The sequence below is a fragment of the Choloepus didactylus genome, chromosome 19 (assembly GCF_015220235.1).
Source record: "Choloepus didactylus isolate mChoDid1 chromosome 19, mChoDid1.pri, whole genome shotgun sequence".
NCBI lineage: Eukaryota > Metazoa > Chordata > Mammalia > Pilosa > Megalonychidae > Choloepus > Choloepus didactylus.
Window position 1 is genome coordinate 13,994,856 of NC_051325.1, and position 16,065 is coordinate 14,010,920.

The window sequence follows — 16,065 nt, forward strand, 5'->3', positions numbered from 1 at the left end:
GAGCCTCCATGAATATTAGGGTCCCTGATCCATAAGGAGTCTGAGTTATCCTGCGGTTTGGGTATAAAGCACAACCCCAATCATCTCTAGAGTCAAACAGTTTTGCAAAATAGAAATACCATAAGGTTCTGTTGCTCTCTGGGTCCTCCTGATGGTTAGAGCAGAAGAGGTGGTCACCTTATCCAAACCCCAAGGGAATGTCTTGCCAGATGAGGAGATCTTCCAAGACCCAGGAAAAGCCTCTGGTTCACCCCTAATTCTTAGGGAACAGGGGAAGACTGTCTCCCCAATCACTTCCCTCATTGGAAAGTCAATGTCTGGCTTCCACCACAAATGTTATTTACAAATTTTTTTATAATTGCTAGCATATTAGTGGGGAGATGTCAGTCTAACAAGTATTGAGGACTAGGCATTTTGTTTGATGCTTTACATAAATTACCTGATTTAACCTTCATACCAGCATAGAGGAGGAGGGCTTCAGGAATTCGTTCCCAGTGTACAGGTGAAGAAACAGGTTCACAGACGTTGGATAATTTCCTGGGCTCAATCGGTCAGTAATGTCAGCACTGACTTTCCCCACTACACTCTAATTCAGACGTTCTCAAATTTGAGTGAACTTCTCACTCCCCTGGTGGCCGTGTTAATATGCAGACTCCCGGGCCCCACCCCAGGGCTTCTGATTCAGTTCATCCAGGATGGGGCTTGTGTGTCGGTATCAGCAGGTCCCCAGTGGATGCTGAAGATGCTGGTCCACAGACCACACTGTGAAAACTGCTGATCGAAACTTTTCTACACTCCAAACCCCAGAAATGAAGTATTTGCCCAAACAGGCCCCCAAATGCCATTTTTTCCAGCAAGTATATCTGGCAGAGCAGCACACCTGGGGGGGGGGGGGAGTCTCTTTAGAGTTCCACAAATGCCCAGGAAAACCCCAAATCATCCTGACAGCCTTCTGATAAAACTCTTGCCTTTTCTATGGCTATGTGTGCCCACGTATTCATTAAAGGGTAACTTGAGAATATTAACAAGAAAGAAGAGAACAAATGAAGGAAACCAGGGGGATGCTCTAGCGGATGCTGTTGCCTTCCCCCTCACCGACCCCATCACCTGGGCCTACCTGGTCACCTGCAAATAGGTCTCCTACCACTAGGCCTCTACTGCCTCTCTCCCCCTGGGGGCATTCTCTGGCCCTGGGAGCTTGGGGACAGGCTAGAAGAGCACCCCCAGGGACTACTGTAAAAAAAAGAGGGACAGGAGGTGGTGGGCAAATACCCCAGCACCCTCAACCTGCAGAGGGGCCATTCCCAGCTGTGTCCCTTGGAGGTTCCCAGTGGGATCCTCAAGGGCTTTCTCCACCCCCTCACCCGCCTCCTTGCCCCCTCTCTCTGGTCATTTCCAAGCATCACTCCCAAGTAAGCTACTTTCAGCCAAATGCTTTGTAGCTTCTGAAGGACCGCAAACCAAGGCAGGTACCAGTATTATCATTTGAAATTATGTGACAGCAGTTGAGGAAGAATGAGCAGGTGAGGATGTTGCTCAGTTCTCGGTATACATTTGTGCTTCGTGCGATCGTGAAGGATGCAGGCAGTGAGTCCCCATTAGGTCCTTAACATCCCTAACCCCAACGAATCACCAAGATCCCCCAAAGCATGACAAAAGATAACAATAAGCTGATCCCCTGAAAGGCCTAGTATTGCTCAAAGAGGGTCACCTGACTTCGCTTTTGTTCTGGGAGTCTCTAAAGTGGGCATTAGTTGCTAAGCAAAGTTCCATCAGAATGAGCAAGAGTGGATCGTTTCAGTAAATGAAGATACTTTTACTCAATATTCATTGCATTTAGTACTGCAATCAGGCTGGGAAACCTGGTGGTGATTAGTAAACACCGGGGAGAGTCTGGGCCATTATTCTCTGATGAAAGATCAAGGCCTTCTGTCTGGGGAGGCTGAGCCTGACACCGAACTGTGACCCCCCCTCCCTACCTCTATGTCAGTCTCTGACAGAGCCTATGACACCAACGTGGCAATGTGGCAAGATAAGAGCTGCCCCGTTTAGCTCTGCCACGAGGTGCGATCTGCTCCCCAGGCACGATGTGCTGTGGGCCTCGCCCCGCACTGCATCTGCCCTGGTTTGCAAAGGGCAACTGGAGAGGCACACATCCATCAGCACATGTGGCAGAGACTGGTGTCTGGGACAATGATGATCACCAATCTGCTTGCTGGGGTTGAGCCCTGGGATCACCAAGTAAGCAGTAACTCTTTAATTGGTCATCTAATTAGCGACAGGCCACACTGAAAGTTTCAGATGTCCTCAGACAAATATAAAGATGAAAGAGCCTAATTAGGCCACAAGCACTCAGCTGGCTGCTGCCAAGCCCCACAGCTGGGCAGGATGCTGTGTGGCACTGCCCAATAGCAGGGGGTGGCCAGTCAGCCATAATTGCAGCTTTAACAACATGTTCTACTGTTTCCAAGCTATTCTTAGTTTCCCCAGTACCCTCAATCAGAGACGGGATCAGCGTCTCGTTAGAAAATCGGAGACATCATCCATTGTTAGATCGTTCGGTCAGTCGCTGTTTGGCAGTGGAGGACCACGTCCCCTGGGCTCCCCATCGCCCACCAGCACCTCGGTGAGTGGAATGTTCCTTTCTCTAGTCACACGGGGTCATCGGCACGCCACCCAGCACTGCTTTCAGTCACTGTCACTCCGTGATTCGTTTAGGCATTTGTCAAGTGCCATTACAGGCTCTTCAAGAGATTCTTTACATTAGAAATTGAATTAGGAAGGATTTTAAAATAATGGATTAAAAGGAACTGCTCCATAATTAGAAGTAAATAATATACACAGATGCATAGAGACACATGCTGAAACAGAATAAAATAGTAACTGCTTCAGCTTGGTGGGTCAGTGACCAACAGATAGCACAGAAACTTTTCTTCTGCATAATTCAGGGGCAAAAAATATCTATCTGGGACACTGTCTGGGGTGGAGCCTGAGATTCTGCATTTCCAACAGGCTCCCAAGTGGTGCTGATGTTGCTGGCCCATGGCCTCCGCTTTGAGTAGCAAGGATGTGCAATCTAAGCTAAGCTCATGGACCTGGCCCCTGCCCTATTTTTGGTACAGTGCTTCCATGATTTCTCCAAATGAATTTGGAGTATCTTTGTGGAAAGCCTGGAATATTTGAAGTATTTCATTTGGGGAGTTCAGCGGCGCTAGACTTGGTACACAAAGTGATTTTCTGAGCTTTGTTTGAAGGAAAGAGGTCTTTTTTATTAATACAAGTTCTGAGCCAGATAATGTACAAATAACAGGTATACTGCCCAAATCAAGAACTTTCAGTCCCAAAGAGCCAGGACAGCCAGATGAACTGCTACGCATCAATCATGATCACTGTAATTTTAAAACAACTCAGGACCATTGCTTGAATTTCTTGGGCATCATGAAGTACATGCATAATTCATGGCAAAATGTCTTAAGATCTGCTCTTTCTCCTCCAATTCACTGCCCTTCACATCACAGAAAGAGCTGGCATTGTCCTCCTCCAAGAATCCTCCCCCGACCCTGTCCCCCAGCCCTGCCCTGTTGTCCTGCCTCTGCTCTGCTCCCAATTTCTCCCCACAGAGGGTACGAGGCAGGGCAGGTGATGGCAAAGAAGGCCAGGACACTTCTGTGGGCCAGAATGGCCGGAGAACACACAGGCTCAGGGTGTGGGGTCAGGGAAATAACATGTTCCCTCCTTGGCTCCCCTAGGAGTTGCTTCAACGAGGAAGACAAATGAGCTAGACTGGAGGGGGTGGAGACAGGGGCAGGGTGATCCTAGCAGAGACTCACCCCACCTCCATCCATGCCCCTAATCGCCTGCATCTCTGCCCTCAACCGCCAGCCAGCCAGAGGCCCTGGGAGGGTTGATGGCAATTGCAGAAAGCTCCAAGAACAGGGCTGCCCAACTCTTCACTCCACCTCTGCTGGATATGACAGGATCGGGAGGGTGGGAGAGTTGCAAAGGAAGTAAAAGGCTCGGGTGTGTCCTAAGGAGACATCTGTCACATATGTCCCTGGGCACTGGCGGGTCCTGATGCTATGCCCTCCCTTGTAAGGTTGAGAAGACACAGGGGTGATTCACAGGCCTGACAACCCCAGATGAGAGGTGCATCTGAGGACCAGAGGTAATGCTGCTCTAAAAATCAAAATCACTGCCCTCAAAACTCCCTACTCACGGGGAGCTTCCTTTCCAGTGCCAGTGCCTTTGGCATCTCACCTGACCTCCCCCAGTAGCACTTAGTATTTGGGGAAAGAAGGATCTGGCATGGGCAAAGAATTAGCAAGGAACACTTTGGGTGTCCTTTGCAGAGAAGACCAAATGTACTTAGGGACTTTTTTGCCTGCAAAACATGAGTTTTGTGTGCATGTCATGAGATGCTAGGACTACCGGTCTTTCTGGAAAAAGAGGTTACTGCACTGAGCCTCAAATGGATGTTCCAGGAACTCTGGGGCCCCTGCTGAATGTGATAAAGCAGCACGAGACCATAAGGAAGGGTGGTTATTTCTAAATCTTGCCTCCAAAATGTGGACGGAAGTTTCCGTGGTGGTCAGGGTTTGATGAAAACTATATTTTTTCAATTTCTTCGAGTGCAAATCATTTATAAAATTTCAGTGAAATGGCAGGTACTCTGGTAAAGTAAAATATGCACATTGGGTTACTATGGTGATCCCTAATTTAAAATAATTAGGGAAAATGAGGAGAAAACGATTTCCTCTCAAGGATTAGAGGTCGGTAAACTGATACCAGTCTATTTCTAGTGTACGCATTCTGTGTAACTATGATAGAGAATTATGAGTACTTTACAATGCTCTAAGAAGGTCTGTCTGGGGGGAATTTAATCAGCCATGTACTTATATCAAAATTTATACTTGTCTTTATTAAATCTAAGCAAGTTGATTTCACAAAAAGAAAATTACATGTATGTATCCTAATGCAATCATTTTAAACAAATATAATGACTAAGTGTAGAGCTAAACTAAGATTTAAGACCAGCTTATGAGAACTTCTCGACTAGGCTTCACAACTCCACCCCATGAGTCATCATTCAAAAAGGGTTGCATACAGGTTATCAGGGGAACGCTTATTGTAAAGGTCCCTAGACTGTAAGCTCTTAAAGCAGTCACATCTATTCCTGAGTTGTAATGGTTATCTCCAAATTCTGAGCTCTTTGTGTATAAAGTGGTTGGTCCCTGCAACTTCAGGTATCTGTGTGACACCTGAGACTGAGAGCTAGAGTTTGGCAGCTATGAATGTCAGTATTACCTCATACAGCAACCGTTAAAAAAAAAAGCTGAAAAAGAGTTCAGACTACAATTAAAGATATGAATGAAGCTGATCTGGTCAGGACTAAGGCAAATCAGGCCAAAGGGTAAAGGACAATATTGACTGTGTTTTAAAACTTCAACTTCTGTGTGAGACCAAGAGAAGAGATGTTTATTTGGTGCAGGATCTATATCTTCTGTAGCACACTAAATAATTTAACTTGTATGTTCAGTTTATTCAAACACCATAATTACATGGAACTTTGAATAAGAAGTGAAATCTGGTAGGTTTGTACAGGTTAGTGTGAAATCCTGATACATCCCAAAGTAATTTGGGCAGAGAATAAAAATCTATTTGCAGGGCCCCCCTGAGGAACTGCAAGAAAATGTAGAAATATTAAATGTCCCCACCTGGGGAATCACTGATATTCTCACAAGCATTGAGGACTACCAATTTAGTAGGCTGAGCCCTTGATCTTGGGGCTTGCCCTTGTGAAGTTTGTTACTGCAAAAGAGAGGCTAAGCCTATTTATAATCATGCCTAAGAGTCACCCCCAGAGAAACTCTTTTGTTGCTCAGATGTGGCCTCTCTCTCTCTAAGCCACTTGGCAGGTAAACTCACTGCCCTCCCCTCTTCGTGGGACATGACTCCCAAGAGTGTAAATCTCCCTGGCAACGTGGGGTATAACTTCCGTGGATGAGCCCAGACTGGCACTGTGGGACTGAGAAAGTCTTCTTGACCAAAAGAGGGAAGTGAAATGAAACAAAATAAAGTTATGGTGGCTGAGAGATTTCAGATGGAATCAAGAGGTCACTCTGGAGGGCATTCTTATGTGCTATATAGATATCCCTTTGTAGTTTTTAGTGTATTGGAATAGCTAGAAGGAAATACTCAAAACTGTTCAACTGCAACCCAGTAACCTTGATTCTGGAAGACGATTTTATAACTATAGCTTACACAGTGTGACTGCGTGATTGTGAAAACCTTGTGGCTCACACTCCCTTTATTCAGTGTATGGACAGATGAGTAGAAAAATGGGGACAACAATTAAATGAAAAATAGGGTAGGATGGGGGGGTGGTGGGATGTTTCAGGTGTTCTTTTTTACTTTTATTTTTATTCTTATTTTTATTATTTTTTTGGAGTAATGAAAATGTTCAAAAAGTGATTGTGGTGATGACTGCATAATTATATGATGGTACTATGGATGATTGTACGGTATATGAATATATGTCAATAAAACTGAATTTCAAAAAAAAGTGTTGCATAAAACTTTCTGCTTACAAGTCTCAGACCTCAGAACAAGTAAAACACTCCAACTACTGTGTGACATGCACTGGAAAATGAACATTCCTAGGTGCTTATTGTTCCATTCTTCCAGTGCAGTATTGCTATAAACTGACCAGAAGATTTGAAGCATATGGGCTCTGTGGCTGACTTCAGTAATGACATGCTCTTTCTTTCTGGTTAACTAAAGGTATGTTTCTGATAAACGAACAGACTGGCTATAGAGTGAAAAATTCAGTTATTTTCTCCATCCGGTTAATGTGATATCAAACTAGGGAAATAGACCTTTTGGGTTAGCTCTGTCTGCATATGTTAACCAGCCACAAATACCTACCTGGGGGCATTTCTCCCATCCTTTTTCCTTGTCCCTATCCCACTTTTCCTGGGCCAGCAAGGACTCCCATGGAGTCATTGTGGGGCTGTGTCTTCCCGTCCCCCACTAACCTCTTAGCACCTGCATTTTTGAATGGTAGCTAAAGTTTTTCATGTGACCCTGAGCAAAAGATCTAGAAAGAACTGGACTCTTTTAATTCAGGGATCTGTGATCCCTAACGGACAAGGTCTTTTAAAAAGCTATGACACTTAGAAAATAAATGAGGAAACTGAGTCCGAGAGAAGTTAGGCAACACACCCAGGGTTCCTTGTCAGGCTGGTGGCGATGCTGGTTCATGAACCCAAGTTTTCAACAATAAACCCAGGCTCTTCCTGTTAAATAAGTGCCGAAATTCAACAAGCAGATGAGAGAGAGGCTCAGGAAGCTGGAAATCCTTGGGAATCACCTACTGGAAGGATGGGCTCAGAAAGGAAACACAACTCATTGCTTTGGTGATAGAGGTGAACCAGCACGAGGAGGACCACTCAAACCTCGGTCTTCCCTGCATGGTTTGCCCTGTTTCCTGGCACCCAAAATGCAGGGGGTTGGAGGGGTGGGAAAAAATCCAGGCCAGTCCGCCTTTTCTGAAAGCCTATTTATGATGCATAAAGTGAAAAACTGTTCCCAAAGCAGCCTGATTGTATGGAGCATCTGTTGAAATACAGATTACCTGCCCCTTCCCCTGGCCTTTCTGATTCTGTGCATCTGGTAGAGAGCCTGGGAATCTACAGCTTTAACAAATGCTTCAGGTGATTCTTACGATTTGGCAAGTAAGGGGAAAAAATAGAAATTGGCAAATTTCTTCCTGCAAGTGTCAGATTGTGCATATTTCAGGCTTTGAAGGCCCTATAATCTCTGTTGCAGCTACTCACTCTGCTGTGATAGGATGAAAACAGCCATAGATAACAAACATAAATCAACTGTGACCCAATACAAATTTGTTTACAAAAGCAGGTGGCAAGCCAAATTTAGCCTGGGGGGTCTACAGCTTGCCAACCCCTTATCTAGAATATTCCACTGATTCATTAATCCACGTAGGTAAGGTGTGTGAGGTGGTGAACAAACTCAGCTCTGTTCTCTCTAGGGGCCCTCTTCAGGTGTGGAAAGAGTTCCTTTTTTAAGAAAAAATAGCAAGTAAAACAACTTACCAAAATACCAATGTTTCCAGAAAGGAAATTCCGACATTGGATGCACCTACCACAACAATCTTGGCACTGACAGTTATTTTAGGTTCCAACGTTAGTTTTCTGTTTGTGTGATTCAAGGCGAAACTCAACTGGGAAAAAAATACAGAGAAAGAGGGACTTGAGGAAAATCAGGCAATTATGGAGGGAGAAGTCAACAGAATAACATTCTTACTGATGCACCCCACTCAGTTAAATTCTCTTTATATCAGCATAAACTCATCCTCAAGGTCAGAGATTTCCAAAGCTCCAAGCCTTTTTCCCATTTCCCATTTTCTCAAAATTTTGAGATATCAGGAGTTGGGAGTCCAGTGGGCTGATGGCAAAGTCGTCAATGATTGCTCCAGAATAGACACATGACCTAAATTGGCTGAATCAGAGTTAAGCCATGACTTTTGTTATGATGCTTGGAGAAGAGAAGACTTTTTTTATTCTGGGTGGTATGGAGTGTACAGTCACCATGCCACTAAAAGGGAAGCCATCCTGGAATGAAGCCCCAAGAGAACCACAGAGAAATAGAGCAGGAATTGCATTCATATCTCACCTGAAGCTTGTGCTACCTCCATACTCCTCAGCTATATGAGCAACAAATATCAGTCAGTGCTTCATAACAATCCACCCCAGAACTCATTGGACATATCATTTCTCACTCACGCAACTCCAGGTCAACTGGAAGTAGACTGATCTAGGCTAGAGTCTGCTGGATCTGGCTCCAAGGTGCAGATTCCAGATCTGTCTCACAGCTCTCTCATCTTTTTTGGCCTGGAAGGCTAGCTGGGGGTTGCTCATCTCATGGAAATAGTGGAAGTGCAAGAGGGGTGTTCCAGTTTGCTAAAGATGCTTCACTGAAGAAACAGCCATTGACATCTGCAACACCTCTGTTAGCTAGGAAGGCATGTGGCTGGCTTCTGCTGGTCATTTGCTCCCAGGTTGTTTTCAAAATGGCGTTTTCCAAAATGTTGCTCTTGGGGTGTTTTGACCTCTCTTAGCTTCTCCAGAGCAAACTCTGGGCTAGCATCTCCCAAGCATCAGCAAAAGTCTCCTTTCAACAGCCGTCTCCAAAATGCCTCTCTCCGCTGCAGCACTGAGCTCCTTCTGTCTGTGAGCTCTCATAGGACTCCAGCGATTTAATTAAGACTCACCCTGAATGGGCCGGGTCAAATCTCCATGGAAACATTCAATCAAGAGGTCACACCCTAATCAGAAAGATTAATAAATCTGCCCCCACAAGACTGCATTAGAGAATGTGGCTTTTGGGAGGTGGGGCATAATATATCCAAACTGGCACAAGGGGTGAGTGGAAATAAGCAAAACTTCTTAAAACTTGGCTCATAACATTGTCCAAAGCAAGACATGTGGCCAAGCCCAACATCCATGTGGCGTGGAAATACACTCACCCCTTCTAGGAGGAACCTCAAAGTCACACAGCAAAGGGTAGAGACACAGTGGGGGAGAGGGGACGAAGAACTGAGAAGAATGACACAGCTCACCACACTCCCTTGATTCTTTAGGTGTGTTTGTTTCTTTTCTGTGCAACTGAAAGCTTCCTAAACTGACACACTTTCTAAGTGAAACTAATGAATATACCCATTGGGTGAAAAAGCGTGTTCTTCAAATAAATGTCAGCTCTGCTTTGCTTTGTGAGAACTTCCCGGGACAGGTAACTGAGGAATGCTGCAAGAAAACTAGTTTGTACTGATCAAATTCCATGGCAAGCAGACCAATGGCAAATTCACTCCAACCAGCCTTGGATTTGGTGGTGTAGAGTAAGGCAGGTAGAAAGCATATATGTTGATATGATGGCATCTACCATAAGTCTATGAACAGACTTAAAATGCAAGTATCTTAACGAGGGTCAGAACTCAAGAGTCCTTCCATAAAGAGTTCAGATCTTACCTTCTGCTATCCAGAAGTGTGCTCTAGCACTGAACCCTGGGCAGTAATTCCCCAGTAAAGAATTATACCCCATTTACGAAACAGCTCCTGTAGCAATGATACAAAAGCAGCCCGGGAACAGAACAGAATGGCTTTTGTTTTCCCACACAACAGCTTTACCATCACCAGCTGCTAGGCCCAGAAATCATCTTTCTAACCACTAAATAGGCAAAGTGGCCTGTGGGCACTGAGAGTTGGGTCCATGGATCAGGACCAACGATAGTAGGTGTCTCGGGAGTGTGATCAAGCAACAGAAGGCTTTACAATAAACCCAGTTTTGTGCCCAGGTTTTAAATAAAAACATATTTATCATCAGGTATGATTAAATTTCTGACCTGAAAAAAAAGTCACATTTTTTCTTTCATTAGGAGATAGTTTTTAAATGACTTCCTTCCCCAAAAAGTCTTCCCAAACTGGGACCCATAGGCAGGAAATGCTAGTCATCTTTTAACAAAGCAGAATGTTTCCTCCCTTTATGTTCTGCAGAACCACAGGCTTTATTTGGGGGAGGGGGGGAGCAGGTGTGGCAAGACCTTCTGGGTCAAGCCAGCTTTTCCTTTTCTTCATCTGAACATCAACCAAAAATATCCCATGCATTGGAAATCCTGTTGGGGGTCAGGTTTCGTTCATAGTAAAAATAAAAGCCCTACCTATGGACTTATATTTTATAGATAAAAATTAAATGTGCCTAGTAATAATAAATTCTTTCAAAGATAAAACAGAGGGGACTTTGTAAGCTATTTACCGAAATACTGGATCAGTCAAGAAATGGATGGAAAGTCAGATTCTTACCCTCCATATCCTTTCAAGACATATCTGATTCTATTTTTTCTAATGAAACAATGTCAGCATTTCAGACAAGGAGATAATTTTAAAGGAGATATTGACATGTACAAGCTGACCTTTTAAGCCTAAAAGAAACAGTCCTTAAAATTGATGTTGACTTTCATAACGAGTTAAAAATGCAAACTTTAAATCCCTTTCCGGACATAGCAAAGGAAAGAATGATAGCATGGGATAGCCCTGTTAGAAAATTCTAGAGCTGACTTGGGGCAGGGGGTGGGATGGTCAGGTGGTGGAGAATGGAGGATTTGGAGGGAAACAGACAGTAAATGTGGGATGGGAGGGGAGAAGGGTTGAAATGACAAAATAGGGAAACAAAATGAGCAAATAAAGTTTTAACCAAATTTTCTGTAATTTTCTATGAGCTTCTGAAGCAGAGGACTGTTTCCTGTGAGTCACTGAATCACTGGGGGAGTTTGGGGTTGTTTTTATTCATCTGTTTGGTTTGTTGGCTGCCTTCCAACTAGACTGTTAGCTCCTTGAGGTCAGGAACTGTGTCTTTGCTTTGTTTTATGCTTACTTTGTTTCATCTAAACAATTCCTGCCATATATTTTTGGACATTTGATAAATGATGAAAGACTATATAATTTTGCATTTCATGAGCCCTTCTTTAAAGGGTATTGTCATAATTTCCACTCGTTCAAAATTATTTTAACTGGTTCTTTTCCATTGATCAAATGACCAAACAAATGATTTAGCTATAAGTAGAACTACTTAGGATTAAATTTGGCTTTTTAAGTAAAAATGATGTTGACATACATGCTCAGTTGATTTTATGTCATGATTCACATACATTTATTGAAAGACCTTAACTGTGTAGTTTAGAGTTCTATGTATATGTTAACCATGCTGTAGGCATTAAAGAATTGGTGAAAATATAACTTTATCTGACACATATACACCTGAGTTCTGTGTTCCCACAGCTGGTTTGGTTTCTCTTCTGCACTAGAAAGAGTTAGAATAACTACAAAAGCATTACTGATATAGCTCCACAATCACAAGTTACTAAAACTCCAAATGGGCGAGTAAACTAGCAAGTACATTTGTATTTCATTACCGTACTGTATTTGTATAAATACAAATAATCCTAAATAACAAATGCAAGGTTCACACTAAATGGAACATGACAATGGCTATGGTGAATTTTTCTAATGGTACCGGTCCTTTTGGAGACTACAGTCAATCTCAGGGATCATTAGACTGGCCATCATCAGCCTGGTGGCAAGGCGTGGGCTTGTTTTCTTAATTCTACTACTGGTTGAAATCCTGAGCCTCTTTTCCTTAAATATCAGTTTCCTCAGGTGCAAAAATGGAAGTAAATTACACAACCCTGCCTTCCGCAGCAGGCAAACATGGGAACTATTCATTTTAAAAATGTCTACAAATACTTTGAGCTTTTCAGGCAAAGATGTGACACAAAGTAAAATTGTGCTCCTCTCCCATCTGCCATATGAAAGGCAAATCTTTGAAAAACACATTTTAAAAGGGCAAAACAATGAGCTCAATTCTCAGCTCCACACCCATGTACATATAGTTTTTCTTACAGAAAAGCTTCCAAAGACTTCAAAGGGAGCTTCAAACCCTTGGGAATAAAAAATTTCTAAAATCCTTAATAAGCATATTTTTGCTTTCTAAATGTAATTTTTGTGTGTGTGCTTTTCAAATCTCTCTTTTTTCTTTGAGAAACCCTCTGTTTTCCCAATATGAACAAAACAAATGATGGCAGATTGACAGTGCTATAAATATCAGTGCCAAAGTTCATAAACTGGCCTCTTTGGGGCAAGGAATTGCAATATTCACCAGATAAATAAAGAGTGGGAAGGTAGACACTTAAAAAAGAACCAATCATTGGAATAGCTAGAAGTAAATACCTGAAACTACCAAATTCCAACCCAGTAGCCTTGACTCTTGAAGATGATTGTATAACAATGTAGCTGACAGGGGGTGACAGCGTGATTGTGAAAACCTTGTGGATCACACTCCCTTTATCCAGTGTATGGATGGATGAGTAGAAAAATGGGGACAGAAACTTAATGAAAAATGGGGTGGGATGGAGGGGGATGATTTGGGTGTTCTTTTTTACTTTTATTTTTTATTCTTCTTCTGATTCTTTCTGATGTAAGGAAAATGTTCAAAAAGGGACTGGGGTAATGAATGCACAACTATATGATGGTACTGTGAACAGCTGATTGTATACCATGGATGATTGTATGGTATGTGAATATATCTCAATAAAACTGGATTTAGTTAAAAAAATAAAAAAAAAGAACCAGTTAGAAATCTCTTCCACAACTACAAAGTGCAATTTCAAAAAGCCTTTCTACTAAAATTATTAAAACAGTTATTTCAAAAGGAGCAAATGCAGATGCCAACACCGCTGCCCTGGCAGAGCTTGGACAGTCTGTCGACAACATGCCCTGGGTTTGGGGGCCTGTTTTATGAAGGCTGTTTTTTTTTTTTAATTCAGTTTTATTGAAATATATTCACATACCATACAATCATCCATGTATACAATCAACTGTTCACAGTACAATCATATAGTTATGCATTCATCACCACAATCTATTTCTGAATATTTTCTGAAGGCTGCTTTCAACTTCCCTCCTGGTTGGGGAGGGGATGTCCTTGATAATTTTTGTAGCTCCGGCACCTTAGAAAGATGCAAACTGTTCTGCCTATGGTATCTGCTGAGAGTGATGAGGCCTTGAGGACACTTTCCAACTCACTTTCTTAACACTGGAAGAAGCAGACTGAAATTGTGCAACATGGAAGCAAAGAGTGGGCTGCGGTAATTGCATGACCTGCCCACTGTTGTGTTCCCACCATTGTACAAGGCACACTCTAGGAGCTCATTGGACATTGGCGAAGTGAATGAAGCACTAATTTTGCCTCTGCAAAATTATTTTTAGTAATGCTACCCATAAAGAATTATCTCTTTAAGGAACTGTCAGTTTCCTCCCATTATCCCAGGCAATCAGTGAGAGCTTAATAGATTCTTGTGGCCTTCTCCCACCTAGACTGAATCCTAACTGAAGCAAAAGGGGTCTTGTGCCAATTAGAGTTGGGTTTGGCTGCATACAACAGCCAGTAGCTTAAACAGGATGAAGATAAATTCTCTCTTATGCAAAAGAAATCTGGAGATATGTAGAACAGGGCCGCTGAGGCAGTGCCACAAACTCATCAAAGACCCAGGCTTTTTCCACCTACCCAATTCCCCATCTTAGTTCAAGGCTTTTATCCTCAAGGATGGTCCAGGATGGCTGCTGGAGAACCAGATATCATACCCTCACTCCAGGCAGCAGGAAGAAGAAGGAGGGAAAGCCAACAAGGGCCTCCTCTCAATTGAGTCTGTGCCTTTTAAGCATCTTTCCCAGAATTCCCATTCCAACAACTTATGATTCCATCTCAGTGGCCAAAATGTAGCCATGTGGTTATGTCAGATGCAAGGGAGGCTGGGAAATATATTCTCTTAATTGGGTGCTTTGCTGTGTTGAATAAAATTGAGGACCTATGGCTAAGACAAAGAGAGGGGAGGGGGGTTACTAGTGGTCTTTGTTGTAGTTTCTTAAACCTCTATAATTTAATGAGTAAATTTCTTTAACTTGCATTTTTCTTATATTTCTCTTATCAACTTCAACTGTCCCAATCCCTCCCACACTGGCTATTCTCATTATTTTGCAAAATTTTAAAAAGATAAAATTATTGCCATCCTATGACATTCACTTCTGACCATTCTTATGTATTTTTATTAGAAAAAAAGAGTTTTGGAAGTTGGGTTCATTGGCTTTACTGGATTTCGTCAATTCTGGGATATACATTTCCCCAAGCTGACATGCGTGACATCAGTCTTTCAGTCAGCGGCACCTCAACAGTGAGGCCAGCCAGGAGGCAGTGGTGACATGGTTGTCCTTTTCCACTCAAGGGTGGCTTAGTCCTGGCTGCTCATATTGTTGTCACTTCAAGAGAGTTATGCACATTTTGTGTACAATATATGCTGAGTTTAACTGCTGCTGCTGATGGCATCAAAAAGACTGCAGCATGATTTGGCAGTGAAATGAACACTTAGTGTGCACCCATAAAGGCCCAGAAACTGAGCAGCAGGGTGCAAATTTGATATTAGCGAAGCAAATATTAGTTCTTGTGGAATGACTGTAATTCCATATTTTCTGGCAATGCAACAACTGAGTGCCTTACAGGAGCTAATAAAGGATGATAGATACCCACAAGTAGCTGAAGCTGTGTTATATTTTGTGACTGAGACACATGCAGAAGTTTGGGTTTGTTTTTTTTTTGGTTTCCATCACAGAGCAAACAATGCAACTGAAGGGAATATAAATTGCCTCCTCTTTCTGAATAGATGAAAGAAATTTCAAAGCGGTGAGACTGAAGGGACTTATCTGTAAGCTTTTCGGGACTCTCATTAAGACATCGTGTCACAGTTTAATTGGATGCATTTTTTTTCTTAGAAGTACAACATAAAATAGGGGTATGACCTACAATTGATGGCATCTTAGATTTGCTACACTTATTTTCAATTAAATAGCAGCACTGAACAAGAAGTTCATTTGCTAGTATCTCCTTCATACAGTACACAAATGTTGGCAAGGAAGATCCACTGCTGGCTTTTCAGAGGTGCTAACCTTCATGAAATCCCAATATAGGGCCCAAGAGTGCATACCATAATAACCCCACATGTTTCATGTCTCTCCTTTCCCACCTCGAGGAGTGTCAAGCATTTAAAACATCCTCTGACACCCAGGGGAGTGAATCTCCCTGGCAACGTGGAATATGACTCCCGGGGAGGAATCTAGACCCGGCATTGTGGGATGGAGAACATCTTCTTGACCAAAAGGGGGATGTGAAAAGAAATGAAATAAGCTTCAGGGCAGAGAGATTCCAAAAGGAGCCAAGAGGTCACTCTGGTGGGCACTCTAATGCACAATTTAGACAACCCTTTTTAGGTTCTAAAGAATTGGGGTAGCTGGTGGTAGATACCTGAAACTATCAAGCTACAACTCAGAACCCATGAATCTCGAAGACAATTGTATAAAAATGTAGCTTATGAGGGGTGACAATGGGATTGGGAAAGCCATAAGGACCACACTCCCCTTTGTCTAGTTTATGGATGGATGAGTAGAA

The 16,065-nt window shown here is 42.8% G+C and overlaps 1 protein-coding gene across 6 annotated transcripts in view; it reads right to left on the reverse strand.

The window, feature by feature from the left end:
* CFAP61 (cilia and flagella associated protein 61) overlaps positions 1-16,065 on the reverse strand; it is a 302,443-nt gene that overhangs the window by 150,676 nt on the left and 135,702 nt on the right. For all 6 annotated transcript variants that reach the window (XM_037812259.1, XM_037812260.1, XM_037812258.1 and 3 more), the window contains one exon: positions 8,112-8,239. In XM_037812259.1, the coding sequence (XP_037668187.1) occupies positions 8,112-8,239 (128 nt within the window). The remainder of the gene's footprint in view (positions 1-8,111; positions 8,240-16,065) is intronic.